Consider the following 24,036-nt stretch of genomic DNA (forward strand, 5'->3'; position numbering starts at 1 on the left):
GGCTTGACGCTGGCTTAGGGAGCGTTGACTCATTGCAAAGGTCAGCGCTTTTGCTATCCCTACTCTCTGCTTCAGTAAATCTGGCTCCACGACATCCCACTCTCCCTTGGTCATTCATCAGTCCTTGCGACTAGGAACAGTGAATGGACTTTGTTTTGTTTTGTTTTGCATTTTAATGAGAAACTACCTAATTCCCACCTAGTGCCACTGTCTTCTGCTCTGGTCAGACCTCACCTGGAGTACTGTGTCCAGTTCTGGGCACCACAGTTCAAGAAGGACACTGACAAACTGGAACGTGTCCAGAGGAGGGCAACCAAAATGGTCAAAGGCCTGGAAATGATGCCTTATGAGGAACGGCTAAGGGAGCTGGGCATGTTTAGCCTGGAGAAGAGGAGGTTAAGGGGTGATATGATAGCCATGTTCAAATATATAAAAGGATGTCACATAGAGGAGGGAGAAAGGTTGTTTTCTGCTGCTCCAGAGAAGCGGACACGGAGCAATGGATCCAAACTACAAGAAAGAATATTCCACCTAAACATGAGGAAGAACTTCCTGACAGGAAGAGCTGTTTGACAGTGGAATTTGCTGCCAAGGAGTGTGGTGGAGTCTCCTTCTTTGGAGGTCTTTAAGCAGAGGCTTGACAACCATATGTCAGGAGTGCTCTGATGGTGTTTCCTGCTTGGCAGGGGGTTGGACTCGATGGCCCTTGTGGTCTCTTCCAACTCTATGATTCTATGATTCTAATTCAAACCAATATGCAAACACAGAAACACCTTTGACCTGTGCACTTCTCCAAGTTTCACAGTGCCATCGTCAAAGCAGCTTCTACCACCTGAAAGTTCACCCTAATGTTAAGCATTTTAGTGCTAATTTCTTCTAATACAGCCGGGATGTCCCTGGTCAGTCCTGGTTTGCCCTCCCCCCAAAACAAAACAACCCTCAAGAACTTTAGCCCAACGAAACTTTGATGAAGCTTTCTCAAAAAAAGCTCAACAACTCTGGTCAATCCAATGAGTAGATCACTGCCAGTTTTTTAAATAGTGTGAGTAGATCGTGGTCTCTTGGAAGTTGGACGTTCCGGTTCTAATATAAACATTTCTGCAAAGCAATTTACCCAGTATGTTATTTTTGCTAACTTATGTCTTCTTATGCAAACTTTATTATTATCATTTATTAAATTTGCATACCACCCTTCAGCCTTAGATCTCAGAGCAGTTTAAATATTATTATTTATTTGTGCCCCACCTATCTGGCTGGGTTTCCCCAGCCACTCTGGGCAGCTCAAAATAGAATATTAAAAACATGATAAGACATCAAAGATTAAAAGCTTCCCTAAACAGGGTAGCCTTTAGATGTCTTCTAAAAGTTAGGTAGTTGTTTATTCCTTTGACATCTGATTGGAGGGCGTTCCACAGGGCCGGTGCCACAACCGAGAAGGCCCTCTGCCTGGTTCCCTGTAACCTCACTTCTCGCAGGGAGGGAGCTGCCAGAAGGCCCTCGGAGCTGGACCTCAGTGCCCGGGCTGGACGATGGGGGTGGAGTTTAATGCATAAACTTTACCCTAGTTATATGTGGGGGTTTTGGTACACACAGATTGGTCGGAAGAGCTGCACTGCCAAATTTGAAGTGCAAATTTCCCAGGATGGCTGTGTGTTTTGGTTTGTGCATTGTTTGGGGAAATTGCAGATTTGGTAGGTTTGCCTTTAAATGCAGGCTGAATCCAGTTTCTCCCTCCATTGCTACATGCAGGTGGCCATCTGTGCCAGGTATCCATTCATGTGGAGGGTTGCGTTTCTTGTTTTCCACCCCCCACCTCAGCATCTCTTCCTGCTTCCTTTAATCAGCCACCCTGTCCATTTTCCCTTAATGGGATCCGTCACATGGCCCAGAAACGTGCAGCTGGGAGCTTAGGCTAAATTGCTGCAGATTACCTGACATGGCAGGGATCTCACATGTCGCCTGTCTTAGCTCCCAAAGCTGCCCGTCCAGTCTGGCTGCCGCCACACCATTTTAGCAACTCGAGAGCGAGCTTTCGGAGCGTTCTGAAGATCGCGGCAGGAAGCGCTGGGGTTTAAAGGAGGCACCTTGCAAGACTGGGCGGCACAGAAAGGGCTGTATTCGCACCCATGCCAGATATCTGCAAATCGGTGTTTGTGTTTCACTCCCGCCAGCTCAGCATTTAGAGCCCTTGCAGCCATTTTGTGAAGTTATAATTTTAAAAACACCAGCTTCCAAAGCCAGCACCCAAAATTATAGGTGCTAATTGAAAATGAGCTACTTAAAACAGTGTAAATGCATGCATTTTAGGAGCTGGCCAGTCTCCAAAGAGAGATGATCTCCTAAGGGAATCTGCTACTGCAGAGATCTGAGATGTTGCTCTGCTGATGGGATGGCAGGCCAGGGTCCTGCTATCAGAAATCAGATCTGGAATCTCGTTGGAACCTCTACCGTTTACCAAATGCTATCTCAGTCAAATGATTTAAACACTCAGGAAACATTACAGGGGAGTCCAAACTCATACTGTGTATGGGACGTGGGTGGTGCTGTGGGTTAAACCACAGAGCCTAGGACTTGCCGATCAGATGGTCGGCGGTTCGAATCCCCACGATGGGGTGAGCTCCCGTTGCTCTGTCCCTGCTCCTGCCAACCTAGCAGTTCGAAAGCACATCAAAGTGCAAGTAGATAAATAGGTACCGCTCCGGTGGGAAGGTAAACGGCGTTTCTGTGCGCTGCTCTGGTTCACCAGAAGTGGCTTAGTCATGCTGGCCGCATGACCTGGAAGCTGTACGCCGGCTCCCTTGGCCAGTAAAGCGAGATGAGCGCCGCAACCCCAGAGTTGGCCACGGCTGGACCTAATGGTCAGGGGTCCCGTTACCTTTACCTTATGCTTACTACAGCAATGCTCATATTTGAGGACTTTGCCTAGCTGGGATAGCTCACTTGGTAAGCATGAGACTCTTAATCTCGGGGTCGTGGGTTCGAGCCCCACGTTGGGCAAAAGATTCCTGCATTGCGATGGGTTGGGCTGGATGATCCTAGTGCTCCCTTCCAACTCCACAATTCTGTGATTCTAAGATGAGAAAAAGCCCGACTCACTGGTTGAACAATTGTTCGCAATATGGGGGGAAAGTGACGCTTCATCCAGGGCCCAGCGGCTTCCCTCCCATCCACAGCAAGGAGAGGAGGAAGGGCAGGCCTTTGGGGCAGCCAGGGCACCAAAGAATCTCAGGGTCGCGAGTTCGAGCCCCACCTTGGGCCAAAGATTCCTGCATTGCAGGGGGTTGGACTAGATGACCCTCGTGGTCCCTTACAACTCTACAGTTCTATGATAAAGATTCTATGATATTGTATAGAATAGAGCCACAGCTGTAACATGTGCCTGTTGACCGCTGTGGGGAACAGGATGCTGGACTGGAGTGACCCTGATGATCCAACATGGCTCCTCTAAGGGTCTTACGATGCAGTCCGTCCATCCACCTACCTGCCACCTGCGGCTCCCTCTCCCTTCACACCCCTGCACCTGTCTACAGGTGCATCCTCTTCCACATCCTCTTATTCATGGGTAGGCAAACTAAGGCCCGGGGGGCCGGATCTGGCCCAATCGCCTTCTAAATCCGGCCCGCAGACGGTCCGGGAATCAGCGTGTTTTTACATGAGTAGAATGCGCCCTTTTATTTAAAATGCATCTCTGGGTTATTTGCGGGGCCTGCCTGGTGTTTTTACATGAGTAGAATGTGTGCTTTTATTTAAAATGCATTTCTGGGTTATTTGTGGGACATAGGAATCCGTTCATTAATTTTTTCTCAAAATATAGTCTGGCCCCCCACAAGGTCTGAGGGCCCCCTGCTGAAAATGTTTGCTGACCCCTGCTCTTATTTATCTGTCTGCTTCATAGAATCGCGGAAATGTAATGTTGGAAGGATCCGGGGGGTGGGGTGTCATCCAGAGGAGGGCAACCAAAATGGTCAAAGGCCTGGAAACGATGCCTTCTGAGGAACGGCTAAGGGAGCTGGGCATGTTTAGCCTGGAGAAGAGGAGGTTAAGGGGTGATAGGATAGCCATGTTCAAATATATAAAAGGATGTCACATAGAGGAGGGAGAAAGGTTGTTTTCTGCTGCTCCAGAGAAGCGGACACGGAGCAAGGGATCCAAACTACAAGAAAGAAGATTCCACCTAAACATTAGGAAGAACTTCCTGACAGTAAGAGCTGTTCGACAGTTGAATTGGCTGCCAAGGAGTGTGGTGGAGTCTCCTTCTTTGGAGGTCTTTAAGCAGAGGCTTGACAACCATATGTCAGGAGTGCTCTGATGGTGTTTCCTGCTTGGCAGGGGGTTGGACTCGATGGCCATTGTGGTCTCTTCCAACTCTATGATTCTATGATTCTAAACCCCTTCAACGCAGGAATCGCAGCTAAGTCTTTGTAATGATGTACACAGTTAACCAGATCACCACCTCCTCTCCCTTCAGCTTGATGTCTGGCTTGGCCACCATGGACTCCAAAGCCTGTGGAAGGATGGGAATCATCACCATCACCTATTACCTCTGGACCACCTTCCTGGCAGTCACCACCGGCATCGTCTTAGTCATCAGCATCCACCCAGGGGCCGCTGCCCAAAAGGAGGAGTACACCGTCGGCAAAGTGGTGCTCAGTTCTGCGGATGCTTTGCTGGACCTCATCAGGTACTGTCTGCTTCTCTGCATGTTTCTCAAAAGCTCGCGGTGCGTTTGAATCGTTTAAAAGGAGGGGTGGGGGACGTCAACCTTGGGGGGCCAGATGTGGCTGCCACATTCTGGATTAGTTGTTGTTTCTGGGTCACCTTCAAAGGTAGCCCCACATAGAGCGCATTGCAGTAGTCCAAGCGGGAGATAACCAGAGCATGCACCACTCTGGCAAGACAGTCCAAAATGACTCCCAGGCTGCGCACCTGGTCCTTCAGGGGCACGGTTACCCCATTCAGGAGCAACTACTGAAGAAGAAGAAGAAGAGAAGAGTTTGGATTTGATATCCCGCCTTTCACTCCCCTTAAGGAGTCTCAAAGCGGCTAACATTCTCCTTTCCCTTCCTCCCCCACAACAAACACTCTGTGAGGTGAGTGGGGCTGAGAGACTTCAGAGAAGTGTGACTAGCCCAAGGTCACCCATCAGCTGCATGTGGAGGAGCGGAGACGCGAACCCGGTTCCCCAGATTACGAGTCCACCGCTCTTAACCACTACACCACACTGGCTCCACTGCCCGTATATATTCTTTCTATAGGCCAGTAAGGGTTAGCAATGTGGTTTTAATATGCAAATGCAGAAACTCTCCGGAGATTATTTACTTCAGTGAAAAAGCCATACTGTGACTTGCAGGGATTTTTTTTCCAATTTGCATTTGTAATTTGGACTCTCACATCCCATGTCTCCTATATGAATCCGACTCTCTTTCTTAAAGATCGTTGGGGGGCCGCCTCCCTCGGCCACCCACAACTCGAGAGCAGGAGGTGGAGAAATTGTGAGCCTCTGGCACAGATGCCATAGCATCTCATAGAAGATTGCTGCTCAAACTTTCTGATGTGGTGCACTGGCAATTCCGCCCCCACCCTCTCGATCAGGTTTAAGGTGCTGGTTTTAACCTTTAAAGCCCTATACGGCCTAGGACCCTCGTACCTACGGGACCGCCTCTCCTGGTATGCCCCACAGAGAAACCTATGGTCTGCAAATAAAAACATCCTGAAGGTCCCAGGCCACAGAGAGGTTAGGCTGGCCTCAACTAGAGCCAGGGCTTTCTCGGCCGTGGCTCCGATCTGGTGGAACGCTCTGTCACAAGAGACCAGGGCCCTGCGGGACTTGACATCTTTCCTCAGGGCCTGCAAGACAGAGTTGTTCCACCAGGCCTTTAGTCAGGCCCCAGCCTGACTGCCTCCTCTGGCAACCTGCACAGAATTTTGCTTAACGGTTGCCATTAATTTGATTTTAATTAATTTTTATAATGGAATGTTTTTAGAATGTTGGATTATTTGATTGTTTGATTATTTGTTGTTAGCCGCCCTGAGCCCGGCTTCGGCTGGGGAGGGTGGGATATAAATAAAATTTATTTATTATTATTATATGCCAGGGACAGCTACCATCATTAGTCTGTGAAGCGTCCCACCCAACCTGGGCTGTGGGTAAACTACAGTTCCCATGAGTCTTTGAGGGTGGGAAGGGAGCCATGACGGTTAATATGCTACAAATGTGCTTTAAATGTATGGTGTGGGTGTGACCCAAAATAAATGAGCAAACCTCCATTCATGTGGCTGAGGTCTAAAGAAGCTTTCTCAATCCTGTTTTCTTCTGTCTCCTGCAGAAATATGTTTCCTTCCAACCTCATCGAGGCTTCGTTCCAGCAGGTGAGCCCTTGATATACTGTATTTCTCTTCCCAGCCCTTGTGCGCAGATCAAGCCGTCCAGCCGGCCCAGGGGCAGCCTCTCTCTGCTCTCAGCTCCTACTCACGTAGGCCATGGGGCATAGGCACATTCAGAAGCTCTTGAGACCTCAGGATACGCTGACCCCAGCCTGTCCACTTTCAAGGGCTTCCAGAAATACCGTATTTTTTGCTCTATAAGACTCACTTTTTCCCTCCTAAAAAGTAAGGGGAAATGTGTGTGCGCCTTATGGAGCGAATGCAGGCTGCACAGCTATCCCAGAAGCCAGAACAGCAAGAGGGATTGCTGCTTTCACCGCACAGCGATCCCTCTTGCTGTTCTGGCTTCTGAGATTCAGAATATCTTTTTTCTTGTTTTCCTCCTCCAAAAACTAGGTGCGTCTTGTGGTCTGGTGCGTCTTATAGAGCGAAAAATACGGTATATGGCCTGCTGGCCCAAGACATTTTGGCACCCGAGGCGGTTTCCAAAATAGTTCCTCCCAATGCCAGGGAAGGAGAAGGGGTGAGGGAATATCTACATGAGGAACAAGGGGGAAAGAAATATCTACATTGGAATCTGCTGCCCCTGTGGAGGAGGAGGAAGAGGATTATTATTATTATTATTATTATTATTATTATTATTATTATTTTTACCCTGTCTATCTGGCTGGGTTTCCCCAGCCACTCCGGACGGCTTCCAACAAAGTATTAAACACAATGATTCATCAAATATTAAAAGCTTCCCTAAGCAGGGCTGCCTTCAGATGTCTTCTAAAAGTCAGATAGTTGTTTACAGTGGTACCTCGCAAGACGAATGCCTCGCAAGATGAAAAACTCGCAAGACGAAATAGTTTTTTGTTTTTTGAGTTGCTTCACAAGACGAATTTCCCTATGGGCTTGCTTCGCAAGACGAAAACGTCTTGCGCCTTTTTCTTAAAACCGTCAATGCATTCCTATGGGGAACTGTGCTTCACAAGACGAAAAATTCACAAGACGAAAAAACTCACAGAACGAATTAATTTCGTCTTGCGAGGCACCACTGTATTTCCTTGACATCTGGTGGGAGGGTGTTCCACAGGGCGGGTGCCACTACCGAGAAGGCCCTCTGCCTGGTTCCCTGTACCTTGGCTTCTCGCAGCGAGGGAACCGCCAGAAGGCCCTTGGCACTGGAGCCTGCCACCAGAGGCACTTGCCTCACCTTGGCTCATAGGTGGGCCGGCCCTGTGTTTGTGAGATGCAAAGGTGTTCCCCTAACACGCATATTTTTGACAAGCCACCCCCCCCCCGGCATTCTTGCATGTTATTTCCACTAATATATGCACTTTAGTATATTCATGTTTGTAATTGACTGGAGAACTGTATTGCAAAATTCAGAGAAGTGTGAATTTGTAGGAGGGCTGTTGTTTCGGTTTGCATATCATTTCAGAAAGTGTGAATTTGGCTGATTAATCGGATTTCTCTCCTCCCCCAAGCAAAAAACACACAGGGCCCCTCCAGATATCTGTTTTATTGCGCTTTCATGATGATTTCTGCTCAGGGTGGTATTGACAATCCTACTTGCACTTCCATTCCCCCTGCAAAAGTCCCAGGGCAGTTTGACTGCTTCCTCTGTAATTGATGCAAGTCCTGTAGTTTCCTTTTAAGGCCCTATAGCTTTCAATTGGGACGCGGGTGGCGCTGTGGGTTAAAGCCTCAGTGCCTAGGGCTTGCCGATCGAAAGGTCGGCGGTTCGAATCCCCGCGGCGTGGTGCGCTCCCGCTGTTCGGTCCTAGCGCCTGCCAACCTAGCAGTTCGAAAGCACCTCCGGGTGCAAGTAGATAAATAGGGACCGCTTACTAGCGGGAAGGTAAACGGCGTTTCTGTGTCCTGCTCTGGTTCGCCAGAGCAGCTTCGTCACGCTGGCCACATGACCCGGAAGTGTCTGCGGACAGCGCTGGCCCCCGGCCTCTTGAGTGAGATGGGCGCACAACCCTAGAGTCTGTCAAGACTGGCCCGTACGGGCAGGGGTACCTTTACCTTTTAGCTTTCAATACCGCGAATGCTTCGATGGCGAGGGAGCAAATCCTTTGGTGGAGAGGGCGGTTGTTCTATTTGTTGAGCTGTACCACGAGAGCTTGCCTCCAGATTGCAATAACGATGCATCACAGAACAACTAATATTTTTTTTTTTATCTAATATTTTATTGAGATTTTCAAAACATTACAAAAGGAAAAAGAAAAAGAAGAAAAATACAAAAATAAAAAACAATTAAAAACAATTCGATCTTTCATAACTTATCTCGCATTTGCTTGTTTCCCGGACCTCCCCACACCTCCCCTCTTTGTATTCCAGTTCAATTTATTTATTCAGCAAATCCTTTCCCTCTTTACCTTTATCCTTATCTTTGATCTTAATATATTATAACTTTGAATTTTCACCTGCTAACAATCCGTTTTTACATATTCCTTCATGACATCATTACTAAAAACCACTTAACCTCAATCCAACATCATTCTAACATTCATTAATTTTGCAATATTTCTGTAAGTAGTCTTTAAATTTCTTCCAAACTTCTTCCACCAACTCTTCTCCCTGGTCTCGGATTCTGCCGGTCATTTCCGCCAGTTCCATATAGTCCATCACCTTCATCTGCCACATCACAGAACAGCTAATAAAGCAAAATGATGTGTGGTCAGTCCACAATCCATAACTGACCGCTAATGCACAATTTGCCTATTGCAGAATGCACCAGCAAAGGGGGGGGGGACAACCCTCTTAAGCTCTTTATTTCCCTTAGCGAGCCAGGAGGGTTGTGTTCTCACCCATCCATACCAGGTACTAATGAGCTGGAAAGACTCCACGGTCTCAGCACCATGGATAGCGCCAGTGAAAGATGGAGGTGGACTGAGAGCATCAGAGCTTGAATGGCCTCCAGTCAGGGATTCTTTAGCTGTGATTGCAGGGGGTTGGACTAGATCAGGGACGTCCAGCTTCCAAGAGACTGCGATCTGGTCCCCACGATCGACCGGTAGATGGCGATCGACCTGTTGGACAGCCCTGGACTAGATGGCACTGCAGTTTTATGAAGCCTCAGTCACATCCACACTGGGGTGATTTCAACAATCTCCTCTGAATGAAACTTAGTTGAATACCACCACATTTAAAGCTGGGACGCGGGTGGCGCTGTGGGTAAAAGCCTCAGCGCCTAGGGCTTGCCGATCGAAAGGTCGGCGGTTCGAATCCCCGCGGCGGGCTGTGCTCCCGTTGTTCGGTCCCAGTGCCTGCCAACCTAACAGTTCGAAAGCACTCCCGGGTGCAAGTAGATAAATAGGGACCGCTTACTAGCGGGAAGGTAAACGGCGTTTCTGTGTGCGGCTCTGGCTTGCCAGAGCAGCGATGTCACGCTGGCCACGTGACCCGGAAGTGTCTCCGGACAGCGCTGGCTCCCCGGCCTCTTGAGTGAGATGGGCGCATAACCCTAGAGTCTGTCAAGACTGGCCCGTACGGGCAGGGGTACCTTTACCTTTACCTTTTACATTTAAAGCACATGGCTTACCCAAAACCACCCTGGGAATTGTAGGTTGTTAAAGGTGCTGGGAATGGTAGTTTGATGAGGGGCAAATGACCGTTGCCAGGATACTTTGGGGGGAAGCCACGAACTTTAAATATGGGGTGTGGATATAACCTACCTTATTGGCCTGAATATAAGCCGCCCCCACAAATAAACTGCACCTTTAAAATTGAGGGGGGGGGGGAGAGAAAAAAGACAATACCCGGGCTGCTTCCTGGGGGGGGAGCTGCACAGCTATGCTGGTGGCGTAAGGTCGTGAATATAAGCCGCACTTTAACTTTTCACTGTCAGAATTTGGGGGGAAAGGGTGGCTTATATAAATAACAACACCCTAGTGGTCCCGGGCCCTAAGGAAGTTAGATTGGCTTCAACCAGAGCCAGGGCCTTTTCAACTCTGGCTCCGGCCTGGTGGAACGCTCTGCCTCATGAGACCAGGGCCCTGCAGGATCTGATTTCTTTCCGCAGGGCCTGTAAGACAGAGTTGTTCCGCCTGGCCTTTGGCTTGGAGCCAATTTGATTCCCTCCCTCTCTTTCTTTTTTCTTTTCCTTTTCCTCCTGCGATGAGGCTACATTTTAATATTTTAATGTTCCATTATTTTAATGTTGTATTTTAATTTTGTTTTTAAGTTGTAATCATTCATCTTGTTTTTATTATTGCTTGTAAGCCGCTCTGAGCCCGGCCTTGGCTGGGGAGGGTGGGGTATAAATAAAAAAATATTATTATTATTATTATTATTATTATTATTATTATTATTATTATTATATGAGGGCCAATACAGTATATGGCTTACATGACCCCTCCTTTTCTATTTTTTTTAATTAAAGCTTGAAAAAAACAAAGAAAAGACATTGTGCAGAAATAAAACATCTGACATCAAGCCACTTTTTAACATAAAGATTAAAAGAAAATAGGTAAAGAGGAAAGAAAAAGACAAAAACTTCTGGTTCTCTGTCTACCAGCTTTAAAACTTAGGGAAAATTCTTACTTCATAATAACATTCAGTTCTCCACTTTCCATAAACCAACCTTTTTTTTTTCAGTCTTCAATCCCTGACAACACAAGTTCATTTTCCTTGTTGTGTGGGGAGTTTTCAGTTGTTAATAAATATCAACAGCGATTTTTCTCAAATTAAACACGTCAACTTTGCCATCTCAGCTAAATCTATCGTTTTAATAACTGTTCTTCCATAGTAGGTAATAATAAGTCCTTCCATCTTTGTGCCTATAACAGTCTTGTGGCTGTGATCAGATATTGCAGTAATCGTCAATATTCTTAGTTGTATATTCAGGAACCCCCAGCAGAGAAAGCTATGAGCCCTCCTTTTCTAAGATTTAAAACAAAGCCGCCCAACCCAAATTGTGTAAAAAACCATTTCTCCAGCATCCACCCATCTTTCACTGCCATCTTACATTTTGCTTCTAGTACCGAACAGTTCTTCTGCCCGTGGTGAAGTCATCTGGGATCCCAAAGAAATCCACAAAGTCACTAAGTTTCATCTACTTTGTGCCGGATGCTGAGAACTCAGAGATCCAGAGGCCGGTCCTCCTTGAGATCACGCCAGCGCCGGAAATGACCTACCGGACCCTCCCTGGCAGCAATAACGAGATGAACGTGCTAGGAATAGTTATCTTCTCAGCCACAATCGGTATGTATATCAAATCCCAACGTGGGTTCCCCCCCAATGTGTGCAAACAGATGGATTTGGTGAAGTCAGGATTTGGAGACATCATTTTCTCTCTGCACAAAAAGGAATTCTTTGGGTGGCTCAGGTTTTGGGGTTGCGTGGAGTATAGCACTAAGTTAAAGTACAAGGGACACGGGTGGCGCTGCGGGTTAAACCTAGGACTTGCCGATCAGAAGGTCATTGCTTACAACCCGCTGCAACTGCGAGTAAAGTTGGACACTGCTTTGCACATTGTTATTACTATGCAAGTGGGGCCTTCATTTATACACCAGCAACTGTTTGTCGGCAGGCCTCCTTCTGGGGAAGATGGGCGAGCGAGGGGCTCCTCTGGTGAACGTCTGCCAGTGCCTGAACGAGGCAGTAATGAAGATTGTGGCCATGGCAGTCTGGTAAGTCAAATGCCAACCTGGTGGGCCAGCAATTCAGGCAGAGATGGGGAAGCTTTTTGGCTTCATGGGCCAGGTCCTTTTCCAGGCTCAAATTTGACAGGCACATGTGTGTCTTGCCTTTTTAGTTTCTTTTTTTATTTTCTTTTAGTTTCTTTTTTTATTTTCTTGGATTTTCTTGTTTTACAGAAGTAAGTGTAATGCCTCGTTGTTGTTGTTTTTCCATGTAACATGGAATCCATTTCATTTGTTGAGGCATTAGGGGGAGAAGAAGAGGGGGGGGGGAGAAAAAAGAAAGGGGGGTGGAGAGAGGGAAGATGGAAGGGGGTGGGGTCGGGTGGCGGTGTTTCTATTATGTTTAATGTATGTAGAGTTTGGGGTCAGCGTTGCTTGTGTTGTTCACTTGTGTTCCTTTGGTGGTAAGAGAGGTTGGGGTTGGCCTAGGGTGTGATTGTTTGCTTGTGATTGGCTGTGGTGATCTTTGTTTTCGTGGGTGGGTGATGTGGGTGGGTGTTTTGGATCAGGTTAGCCATATTGATTTGTATGCTGTTGGTGGATTATTGTCATTGTCCTGTTGGGCTGTGTATGTGATAAAGGGGAGCCATACCGGGGTGAAGGTGTCTTCTTCTGTTTGTCTCCGTGTCAGTTTCAGTTTATTAGTTAATTTTTCTAGTAGGGCTGTTTCCCATACTATTTGGTACCATTGGTCCATGCTTACTCCTGACAGGTCTCTCCAGTGTCTGGCTATGATGCTTTTGGCGACTTTTTAGTTTCTAAAACCTGGTGGCAAGCCCTGCCTCTTTCTTTTACTGACGTGAGACACTTTGGGAGCCAATAATTGTCTGAAAAGCGAGATTATAATATTTATAGTTTGGTTTAACGGTCCTAAAAGACCTTCATTGGCTCCCAGTATGTTTCCGAGCACAATTCAAAGTGTTGGTGCTGATCTTTAAAGCCTTAAATGGCTTCGTTCCTGTATACCTGAAGGAACTTCTCCATCCTCATCGCTCAGCCTGGACTCTGAGGTCCACTTCCAAGGGCCTTCTGGCGGTTCCCTTCCTGCAAGAAATGAAGCCACAGGGAACCAGGCAGAAGGCCTTCTTGGTAGTTGTGCTCACCCTATGGAATCCCCTCCTATCAGATGTCAGAGATAAATAACTATACAGTGGTGCCCCGCAAGACGAATGCCTCGCAAGACAGAAAACCCGCTAGATGAAAGGGTTTTCCGTTTTGGAGGTGCTTCGCAAAACGAATTTGCTATGGGCTTGCTTCGCAAGACGAAAATATCTTGAGAGTTCTGCGGGGGTTTTCTCCCTCCCCCCCTTTTCCCCCAGCCCCTAAGCCGCTTAACAGCTGTTCTCTAAGCCGCTTAACAGCTGATGCTAAGCCGCTTAACAGCTGAGCTAAGCCGCTTATCAGCTGATCCACTAAGCCGCTAATAGCCTTTTAGCAGCTAATCCGCTAATCCCTTAATAGCCTCTAATCCCTTAATAGCCGCTAATAGCCGATAATCCGCTAATGGGCTTGCTTCGCAAGACGAAAAAAACCGCAAGACGAAGAGACTCGCGGAACGGATTCTTTTCGTCTTGCGAGGCACCACTGTACAATCTTCTATAAGCATCTGAAGGCAGACCAGTATCAGGAAGTTTTTAATGCATTATGGTTTGTTGTATCTTTGTATATTTGTTGGAAGCCACCCAGAGTGGCTGGGCCAACCCAGTCAGATGGGCGGCAGGGTACAAAAAACAATGATGATGTTGATGATGAAGTTCACTGCGTAAGTTTCAAAACTTCCGAAGTCGTTCCAGTTGCTGAGCGAATACAGTGGTACCTCGGGTTACATACGCTTCAGGTTACAGACTCCACTAACCCAGAAATAGTACCTCGGGTTAAGAACTTTGCTTCAGGATGAGAACAGAAATTGTGCTCCGGCGGCACAGCAGTAGCGGGAGGCCCCATTAGCTAAAGTGGTGCTTCAGGTTAAGAACAGTTTCAGGATAAGAACGGACCTCCGGAACGAATTAAGTTCTTAATCCGAGGTACCGCTGTAGAACATGAACTAAATTTGTTTCGGAGTACAGTAGAATGATTTCTAGCTCACATTCAAGCTCATTCCCTTACATTTTGCTTTGTTTACGCTGTAGGCTCTCTGGGCCTTTAAATTTAAATTGTTGGGGGAAATAAACGAAGCAGCTCACATTCCTCTGTGTGTGTGTGTGTGTTTTGACGCCCTCGCCACAGGCTCCACCGATCCTGAGTGTTATGGTTCTAGGGATTGCTTGTGCGTAAATTGCCTTTACTCGTGGCTGTCTTGCATGGCTGAACCCTTTCTGACAGAGCAGCCTCTATCTCGTGGCTGCCTCAGTCGCTGGCAGAATCCGTCAGTGGGCGTTTCTTAAACATAAAAGCTGCTTGACGCCCAGTCTCCTCCCCCGTTGCCTGCGCGAAAGTTTTTTGCGCGCTGTGGGTGTGGGCAACGGAGCACTTGTCCCCTCTCCGCTTGTCTCCTGCGAAGAGTCCTGGAGCCAACTCTCCGCTTCCTCTATCTCCTCCCCTTCTCCACTGGTGTTACGCTGATTTCCGTCCCCTGCGTGTGGGCTATCCCTCCTCCTACTGGGACCCTCTCCACCATCATCCGGGAGTCCTCTCACCTCCTCCTGCTCCGATGGCAGTTCCCTGACACTGAGCTTGCCCGTTTTGTGCTGTTGCAGGTACTTTCCGTTCGGCATCGTCTTCTTGATAGCCGGGAAGATCTTGGAGATGGAAGACCCCTCCACCATTGGGAAGAAGCTCGGCCTCTACGCCATGACTGTCGTGACTGGCTTGGCCATCCATGGCCTCTGCTTCCTGCCTCTGCTCTTTGTGCTCATCACCAAGAAGAACCCTTTTTCCTTCATCCGGGGGATCCTCCAAGCCCTGCTCATCGCCCTGGCAACTTCGTCCAGGTAAGAGGCACAGGAGACTCTTAAGGCCGAATGCGGTGTCAGGGCTGGAGTCAGCCAGAGGTCAGCAACACCTGAGGCCAGTGAAGTTAAATCTTTACTCAGGGAATCCCACCACGGAGCTCAGGCCTAGTGGTCTCAGCAACATTTCCCAGGAGGTCTTGCCCCAGAGAGCCAGTGTGGTGTAGTGGTTAAGAGCGGTAGTCTCGTAATCTGGGGAACCGGGTTCGCTTCCCCGCTCCTCCACATGCAGCTGCTGGGTGACCTTGGGCCAGTCACACTTCTCTGAAGTCTTTCAGCCCCACTCACCTCACAGAGTGGGGGAGGAAGGGAAAGGAGAATGTTAGCCGCTTTGAGACTCCTTAAAGGGAGTGAAAGGCGGGATATCAAATCCAAACTCTTCTTCTTCTTCTTCTTCTTCTTCTTCTTCTTCTTCTTCTTCTTCTTCTTCTTCTTCTTCTTCCCCAATGAAGCAGTTGCGAGGACTGAAAGTCCCCGCCTTACCACCCCTCTGTCTAAGGCTTCTCCTCTCAAGGGTTTTCCCCATGCAGTCTCAAACAGTGTCTGCACACAACTAATCTCTGTTCTGCTCTTTTCATTTCTCTGCATGTTCTGGGAGACCAGAGGGGGAGGGAGCTCGTTGCTGCAGGAGGAGGAGATTCCCTGGGTTCTTCTTCCTGACCCTGATATAATCCTTGGAACTGCAGTTTACCCCTTGCAGAGCTTTAACAGGGAGAAATGTAAAGTATTGCACTTGGGCAAAAAAAATGAGAGGCACAAATACAAGATGGGTGACACCTGGCTTGAGAGCAGTACATGTGAAAAGGATCTAGGAGTCTTGGTTGACCACAAGCTTGACATGAGCCAACAGTGTGACGCGGCAGGTAAAAAAGCCAATGCAATTCTGGGCTGCATCAATAGGAGTATAGCATCTAGATCAAGGGAAGTAATAGTGCCCTGTACTGTATTCTGCTCTGGTCAGACCTCACCTGGAGTACTGTGTCCAGTTCTGGGCACCACACTTCAAGAAGGACACTGACAAACTGGAACGTGTCCAGAGGAGGGCAACCAAAATGGTCAAAGGCCTGGAAACGATGCCTTATGAGGAACGGCTAAGGGAGCTGGGCATGTTTAGCCTGGAGAAGAGGAGGTTAAGGGGTGATAGGATAGCCATGTTCAAATATATCAAAGGATGTCACATAGAGGAGGGAGAAAGGTTGTTTTCTGCTGCTCCAGAGAAGCGGACACGGAGCAATGGATCCAAACTACAAGAAAGAAGATTCCACCTAAACATTAGGAAGAACTTCCTGACAGTAAGAGCTGTTCGACAGTGGAATTTGCTGCCAAGGAGTGTGGTGGAGTCTCCTTCTTTGGAGGTCTTTAAGCAGAGGCTTGACAACCATATGTCAGGAGTGCTCTGATGGCGTTTCCTGCTTGGCAGGGGGTTGGACTCGAAGGCCCTTGTGGTCTCTTCCAACTCTGTGATTCTATGAGCTATCATTCCCAGCACCCTTGAAAAACTACAGTTCCCAGGATTCCGGGGGGGGGGGGAACGGACACACACACGCCATGTGTGTATGGTGTACGCACAGCTGGTTTTAAAAATCTGTTTGCCCCTTCTTGGGTGGGCGCCTTTGCGGATGGGCCATGGGTCTCCTCTGTGAACCAGCCTATTGCAAGCCAGATCGTCCTCCTGCCAACAGATTTGCCAACGGCGGTAGGGATCAGAGGGTGGGCGCAGAGCCAACTGACCAGTAGTAGCGCTTGGCCCCACGCCCAGTGCAAGGAAAAAAATCCCAGCTTGCGGGGCCTTTCGCCCTCTCTCTCACTGAAAGGCGGATAGGCATTGGGTAAGCCTAGTCTTGGTTGGGGGAGGGGGGGTTGTTGCCTCCGCCTGCTTCTCCATGGGTAAGGGTGTCCTGTTAAAAGGATCCAGGAGGAGTGGCTGCTGTCCGATGCCCAGACAGGGGCTAGGGCCATACTGCTCCTCCAACGGAGACCACCTGGGGGACACCCCTATTTGATGTAGGTCATAGGGCATCCGTCCTCCCACTGGCTTCACCCTTAGTAACACTCCCAGCAGACGATCGGGAGTGACGTACGCAGTTGCTTGCCTCAATGCCTATGGCCAAACCTTCACAGCCGTAACCCAGTGGCGTAGCGTGGGTTGTCAGCACCCAGGGCAAGGCAAGTAATTTGCGCCCCCTAACCCGGGGCAAGGCAAGTAATTTGCGCCCCCCCCGCTGCACTGTCCCTCACCCAGATAGTCCCTCGCTCTCTCTCCGCACCGCACCGCATGCCTGGCACCCTCCCCTCCACAGTGGGCGGCGACCCGGCGGCTCGGATCGGATTCGCACAGCCAGCGCTGCAGTGAGAGAGAGTGAGTGAGCCAGGTAGGGGCAGAGAGCTGCAAGTGCGAGTGCGCCCCCCCCCAGATGTTGCGCCCGGTGCAGCCGGCCCCCCCTGCACCCCCCACGCTACACCACTGCCGTAACCAATAACTTTGTGGCCTTATTTGATCCCAAACCAATATGCCTAGTGTTGTCTAGTTAGTTGCACCTTAGGGAACAGGGAGGTTACAGGGCCTCCCTACGGAAACACCCGTGTCTTGCTAACTAGTGTGGCTTTTCCCTCGCAGCTCAGCCACGCTGCCCATCACCCTGAAGTGTCTTTTAGAAAACAACGGGATTGACAGGCGGATAGCCAGGTTTGTCCTCCCGGTCGGGGCAACCATCAACATGGACGGGACTGCGCTTTATGAGGCAGTGGCAGCCATATTTATCGCGCAGGTCAACGAATACGACCTGGACTTCGGGCAGATCATAACCATCAGGTAAATCCACTTCCTTCTTTCATATCCCCCCTCTGGCCTTTGTAACTGAAGCAGATGAAAGAAAGAAAGAAAGAAAGAAAGAAAGAAAGAAAGAAAGAAAGAAAGAAAGATCAGACGTTGTGACTGAGACCATGCACTTTTCATGACAAGTGTCAAGAAAAGGCAAGAGTGTGGCTTTCTTGCCATATTTGTTACGTTTTGCCAGTCTTCTTTATTTTATATGGTGATGACCCAGGGCTTAGAAAGTTCTTAAAAAAAAAAGACCTAACTCAAGTTCTTTCCAAAAATGAACTACCGTATTTTTCGCTCTATAAGACGCACCAGACCATAAGATGCACCTAGTTTTTGGAGGAGGAAAACAAGAAAAAAAATATTCTGACTCTCAGAAACCAGAACAACAAGAGGGATTGCTGCACAGTGAAAGCAGCAATCCCTCTTGCTGTTCTGGCATCTGGGATAGCTGCGCAGCCTGCATTCGCTCCATAAGACGCACACACATTTTCCCTTACTTTTTAGGAGGGAAAAAATGAGTCTTATAAAGCAAAAAATACGGTACATTGTTCCTGTTAACAGTTTGTCCTTTTACAAAGCAAGATAGTTTAGTTCAAGTTAATCCAAATGAACTTTCTCAAGTTAGAAAAAATCCATCCTTGCCCCCCCCCCCAAAATGTTCCAATGTGTAGTATAAAATAATAATGTTCCAGTGTGCAGTATAAAATATAGTTAGGTAGACTGAGAAAACATGAAATGTGAATGGCTTTGTTTATTTTCGCAATCTTTAAGCTTAAAGGCCTAAAGAATCTAAAGCAGAAAAAACGTGTAAGAGGCCTATGAAAACCTCAAAATGCACACACAATAGAATATGAATTGCTGATTCCCCACAACACTTACAATTTTGTTCTGAACTTCAACTAGAAATCATGTGAAGTTCTGCCAGTAGATGAACTTAATTCGCCCTTAGTTTGCTTGGCAAAATTTGATGTGTCGATAAATGTTTAAACTGATGAACCTGTAGCCAGTTAAAACCAGGGTCCAGGCAGCTAGTGTTTGTTGATGGCTGTATTGCCCACCACATTAGAGACTGCATGCCTCTGAATGCCCGTTCCTGGAGTTTGCAGATGGGAGACATTGTTCTTGGGCCTTACAAGCCGGGTGGCTACCGTGAGAACTGAATGGGCCTTTGCCCTGTTGCAGCAGACCAGTTTTTATGCACCTTTCTAGTGGCTTAGGCCCAGGGCCAGCCCAAGAAAATTTTGGCACCTAGGTCAGACCCCAAAATGGCATCCCCTCCCCTGCCACCCTGCCAGGGAAGAAGGGATCAGGAACAAGTAAGGGAAAGAAAGATTGACACCGGGAACTCCTGCCCCGGCAGATCCTGCCGCCTGAGGCAGTCAACTCGCCTTGCCTCTTGGGTGTGCCGGCCCTGAATAACAATCTACATTGGGATCTGCTGCCCCTGAGGATTCTGCCGCCTGAGGCGGTCTCAGCTTGCCTCATGGCTGGGGTCGGCCCTGCTTAGGCCAGCTGCTGCCTTTCAGACTTAACGTCCCCCCAATGCCACCTGTAAAATGGGGGCAATGCTACTTGGCCGGTTCAGCTGTAAGGATTGCTGAGATGATGCGGAAAGCGCTAAGTGGAAATCACCGGGGGCTACTGAAAGGTTCTGACCATTCGTCTATACAGTGATGGCCAAACTTGGCCCTCCAGCTATTTTTGGGGACTACAGTCCCCATCATTCCTGACCACTGGTCCTGTTAGCTAGGGATGATGGGAGTTGTAGTCCTAAAACACCTGGAGGGCCAAGTTTGGCCATCACCGGTCTATATGGCAGCTGCAATGGTTGGGAAAGCCGCCCTGTCCCCAAAGCAACAGCACTCTGCTTCTCCTCTTTTTGCAGCATCACGGCCACAGCGGCAAGCATCGGGGCAGCCGGGATTCCCCAGTCGGGCCTTGTTACCATGGTCATCGTGTTGACCTCTGTCGGCCTCCCCACGGAAGACATCACCCTGATCATCGCAGTTGACTGGGCCTTGTGAGTTGCTCTTTACTCCATTGGTGTGTCATGTTTGGATACAGATTGATTAGACAAATCCATGGCTGTCGAGGGCTACTAGCCACAAAGGCTACGCTCTGCCTCCACAACTGGGAGGCAGCAACGCTTGCAGATACCAGTTGCTGGAAACCACAGGAGGGGAAAGTGCTTTTGTGCTCATGTTCCACTTGCGGTTTCCCCGCAGGCATCTGGTTGGCCGCTGTGAGAACAGGATGCTGGGCTAGGTGGGCCATTTGCCTCATCCAAAAGCTCCTACTCTGTCCTTATACAGTGGTACCTCGGGTTACAGATGCTGCTGCAGTTCTGTATCTTTTCTCTCGTGCTCCATCTGCAGCTCTCAGTTCCATCAGGTGGGGCGGGAGGAAGGGGGGGGAAATAGCGCCCGAAGTAAACCTGCAGATCAGACCATCTATGCTAGTCTACCACTACAAATCTATGGGAGAAGTGCTCCTTCCTTTGAAACCCAGGAAATTTAAGGGACATCCATCACTAAGGGACAGCAGCGGGACACAGTGCTGGGATAAGGGAGTTTCCCACCAAATAAGGGACGCTTGACAGCTATGAAATCTGGCCTGTGGATGGTCCGGGAATCAGCATGTTTTTACATGAGTAGAATGTGTCCTTTTATTTAAAATGCATCTCTGGGTTATTTGTGGAGCCTGTCTGGTGTTTTTACATGAGTAGAATATGTACTTTTATTTAAAATGCATCTCTGGGTTATTTGTGGGGCATAGGAGTTTGTTCATTTCCCCCCCTTCAAAACATAGTCCGGTCCCCCACAAGGTCTGAGGGACAGTGGACCAGCCCCCTGCTGAAAAAGTTTGCTGACCCCCATCTTTGAACATAGAGCTGAGGAGAAATGGGAAGGGCAGCCTGACTGACCATATGAACCTCTTCTTTGAATTGGTTTCCAACCCCGTTCTGTTTGTCCCCCACATCATCTAGGGACCGGTTACGCACAATGACCAACGTCTTGGGAGATGCGCTGGCAGCAGGAATCATAGCCCACGTCTGTCGGAAAGATTTTGCTCCGAAACCAGGCAAAGTATGTGTGGGTGTCACTTGAGAAGCGGTTACAGTGGTACATCGGGTTACAAACATTTCAGGTTACAAACTCCGCTAATCCGGAAGTATAGTACCTCAGGTTAAGAACTTTGCCCCAGGATGAGAACAGAAATCGCGCGCTGGCTGCAGCATGAGGCTCCATTAGCTAAAGTGGTACCTCAGGTTAAGAATGGTTTCAGGTTAAGAACAGACCTCCAGAACGAATTAAGTTCATAACTAGAGGTACCACTGAACATCCAAACATATCAGAAAGTCAGTTAAGGAGTCGGGTGAGAGGGAGGGGTAAGGAAGGACAAATCCATCAGGTTTGTTTTTCAAAAATTCTCATTTTTCCAATCTTAAACTCAGTTCTCCACATTTCCACAATAATTTGCGATTTGCTTAAAAAGTCCTCATGGCCGTTCGTCAGCTTCTTGGTGCAAAACATACTTTTAAAAAACAGGGTTTTGACTAATAAACGTTTTTGCAGAATGATTTAACCCAGTTTTGTATGATATTTTCACAAAGATGTGCATTTATGTGCACGCGTTGCCTTTGTTTGTACCGATTACTTGGCTGAAGGAGTGCAGAATTTTAAAGGACGTCTGCATTTCGGTTTGCACATTGTTTCAAAAGAAAAAGATTTGGCTTGTACGCTTTAAAAATGTGGACTGGATTGAATTCAGAGCTGGTTCGTCTCAGCACCTGCATTTTGCTTCCCACTTCCCTGCAGGATCCCGAGAGCAACGAAGAAAAACCAGCCTTGAGGGGGACGTCTGCCTCCAACGACCACGTGATGGAAGTGATCGGAGAGGTTTTAGCTGAGCAAAAAAACTACAACATCTGTCAGGTGTGATACCTGCAGCCCACCTGCTCCTGGGAAGGGAAGGCAGGGTCAGTGCAAAGAAGGTGCCTGTTGCAGCTGCTTGACCCTCGTGAGTGTCCCACCGGACGAGGGCCTCATCGCGCACAAACACAGCAGAGAGAGATGCACCGTGAAGAAGAAGCTCGGAACGACACAAAAGTGCCACGGCGTGAAGACCTCCTCTTGCACGGATAAGAACATGAGAAAAGCCTGCTGGGCCAGGCTGGCGGCCCGTCTAGTCTCACAGCAGCCAGCCAGATGCCTGCGGGAAGCCAGCAAACAGGATTTCCTATTTCCCAGCCTATTAGGAGGAGTCAGGGTTGAACCCGAGACCTTTGTGCATGCGAAGCAAGGCGCTCTGCCGCTCAGCTACGGACCTTCCCCTGCAGCATCCTTTTTTCACAGCGGCCAACCAGACGCCTGCGGGGAATTCCGCAAGTGGGCTTCAAGCATGAGAGCAACCTTCCCCTCCTGTGTTTCCCAACAACACTCGTTCAAAAGCATAGCCGCTTCCAAGTGTGCCAGCAGTCGCCTTAGATAGCCCTTTCCTCCACGAATTTGCGTGGCAAGTCCCCACCCCCATGTGAAATGAACACGTTATTTAAGGTTAATGGGCATAAAAAGGCCACAACTTTATTGATTACAGAACTGAAAGGTATTGGCCTTAGGCATTGGCTCCTATTGACTACCCGGCATGGAGACCGGGAAGGGTTATCCACAAGCCGTGGGAGTCCTGTTGAAGTACGCCAACTAGGATTCCACGCGTGTCACCGCTCTGGGGCGTGCCGGAGGCCCTTACCTCCCTAGGTTTCGGACAAGGCAACGCCCCCCGGAGTCCTCTACCAGACTACCCTTTTCCTTGGGGGAAGGTGACGGCGCTTCCTCCCCCCCCCATTCATTTGCATAACAATTAACCCCTGCCAACGCCTAACCGCCAATACCGCGGAAGTTGTGACGTTTGCTACGAGGTAGGCGAAAAAACCAAAAGGCTGGAAGTGCGCCAAATTGGAAAAATTCCTACCAGGCCCCTTGCGGCGACCAACCGGAGTCCATAGCAAGGTCATAGCTAGCTAAGCCTAAGGGTGGGTGGGATGGGAAAACCGCTCAGCTGGAAAGGGGGAAAGAGGGCGGTCCCTGGACGTGCCTGGCCTTAGGTAGGCTAGGCCACGCCTCCCCTGCCCGCCGATTGGCGGGCTGGGTCGAAGGCATGCCCGGGGATTCCCTGGATCTCGCGGGGGCAAAAGGCCAGCCCCCGCGTGTGTGGGAGGGGATAACCCGCAACCCCCTCTCCTCCCGAGCTCGGAAAGGGCTTTGTCGAAATCCTCTTTTAAAGCCATAGAGGTTTTTGGCCATCGCTGCCTCCTATGACAGCAGGTTTCCTAGTTTAACGATGCACCCTTTAAAGGATAAAGGGTGTAAGGAAGGCTGTTGACAACTGCTTTTTCAGCTCTGCCCAGACACAAACAGACAGACAGCAGGATGGAATTTCCCCAAGCCACATCTTGCTAGCATCTCTAACTAGGCACCGTGGTCTAAACCACTGAGCCTCTTCGGCTTGCCGATCAGAAGGTCGGCGGTTCGAATCCCCACAACACGGTGAACTCCCATTTTGCTCCGTCCCAGTTCCTGCCAGCCTAGCAGTTCAAAAGCACATCAAAGTAGATAAATAGGTACCACTCCAGCGGGAAGGTAAACGCCGTTTCCGTGCGCTCTGGTTTCTGTCATGGTATCTCGTTGTGCCAGAAGTGGTTTAGTCCTGCTGGCCGCATGACCTAGAAAGCTGTCTGCGGACAAACACCGGCTCCGTCGGCCTGAAAGCGAGATGAGCGCCGCAGCCCCACAGTCGCCTTTGACTGGACTTAACCATCCAGGGATCCTTTACCTTTTACTAGGTTACAATTTCCTTAGGATAAAAGAGACCAAGTGCTTACCTAGCTAAGGAGGTTTGGAAGTCATATTGAGCTTAAAAGGTTGCGGCTGGTATTATATAATGTGAGAGGCTCAGGACGTTCTCAGGGCCTTGTCTATTCCCCGTGTTCATGTTTTCTTTTTACAGTGGTGCCTCGCAAGATGAAAAGAATCCGTTCCGCGAGTCTCTTCGTCTTGCGGTTTTTTTCGTCTTGCGAAGCAAGCCCATTAGCGGCTTAGGGGATTAGCGCTCTTAGCGGCTTAGCGGGCTTAGCGGATCAGCTGTTAAGCGGCTTAGCAGCTTGGGAAAAGGGGGGGGGAGGAAAAAAACCCCGCAGGAACTCGCAAGACATTTTCGTCTTGCGAAGCAAGCCCATAGGAAATTC

The 24,036-nt window shown here is 48.9% G+C and overlaps 2 protein-coding genes across 3 annotated transcripts in view; both read left to right on the plus strand.

Moving 5' to 3' along the window:
• Window positions 1–22,125, plus strand: part of LOC310668400 (excitatory amino acid transporter 5-like) — a 32,787-nt gene extending 10,662 nt beyond the window's left edge. Inside the window, exons 3-11 of the mRNA XM_083421668.1 lie at window positions 4,469–4,681; window positions 6,327–6,369; window positions 11,358–11,580; window positions 11,909–12,008; window positions 14,717–14,950; window positions 17,586–17,780; window positions 19,678–19,812; window positions 20,779–20,878; window positions 21,611–22,125. Coding sequence (XP_083277794.1) covers window positions 4,469–4,681; window positions 6,327–6,369; window positions 11,358–11,580; window positions 11,909–12,008; window positions 14,717–14,950; window positions 17,586–17,780; window positions 19,678–19,812; window positions 20,779–20,878; window positions 21,611–21,733 — 1,366 coding nt within the window. The 3' untranslated portion in view covers window positions 21,734–22,125. The remainder of the gene's footprint in view (window positions 1–4,468; window positions 4,682–6,326; window positions 6,370–11,357; window positions 11,581–11,908; window positions 12,009–14,716; window positions 14,951–17,585; window positions 17,781–19,677; window positions 19,813–20,778; window positions 20,879–21,610) is intronic.
• The window catches only part of TNFAIP8L1 (TNF alpha induced protein 8 like 1), a 155,099-nt gene that overhangs the window by 85,158 nt on the left and 45,905 nt on the right, over window positions 1–24,036 (plus strand). The window contains exon 3 of one of the 2 annotated variants that reach the window (XR_014506705.1): window positions 7,171–7,274. The exons of the other annotated variant lie outside the window; for it this stretch is intronic. The gene's annotated coding sequence lies outside the window, so the exon portion shown is untranslated. Of the gene's footprint in view, window positions 1–7,170; window positions 7,275–24,036 lie in introns of those variants that run through there. 2 annotated transcript variants of the gene reach the window in all.

This window comes from Podarcis tiliguerta (genome assembly GCF_965153285.1).
Source record: "Podarcis tiliguerta genome assembly, chromosome: 18".
Classification (NCBI taxonomy): Eukaryota; Metazoa; Chordata; class Lepidosauria; order Squamata; family Lacertidae; genus Podarcis; species Podarcis tiliguerta.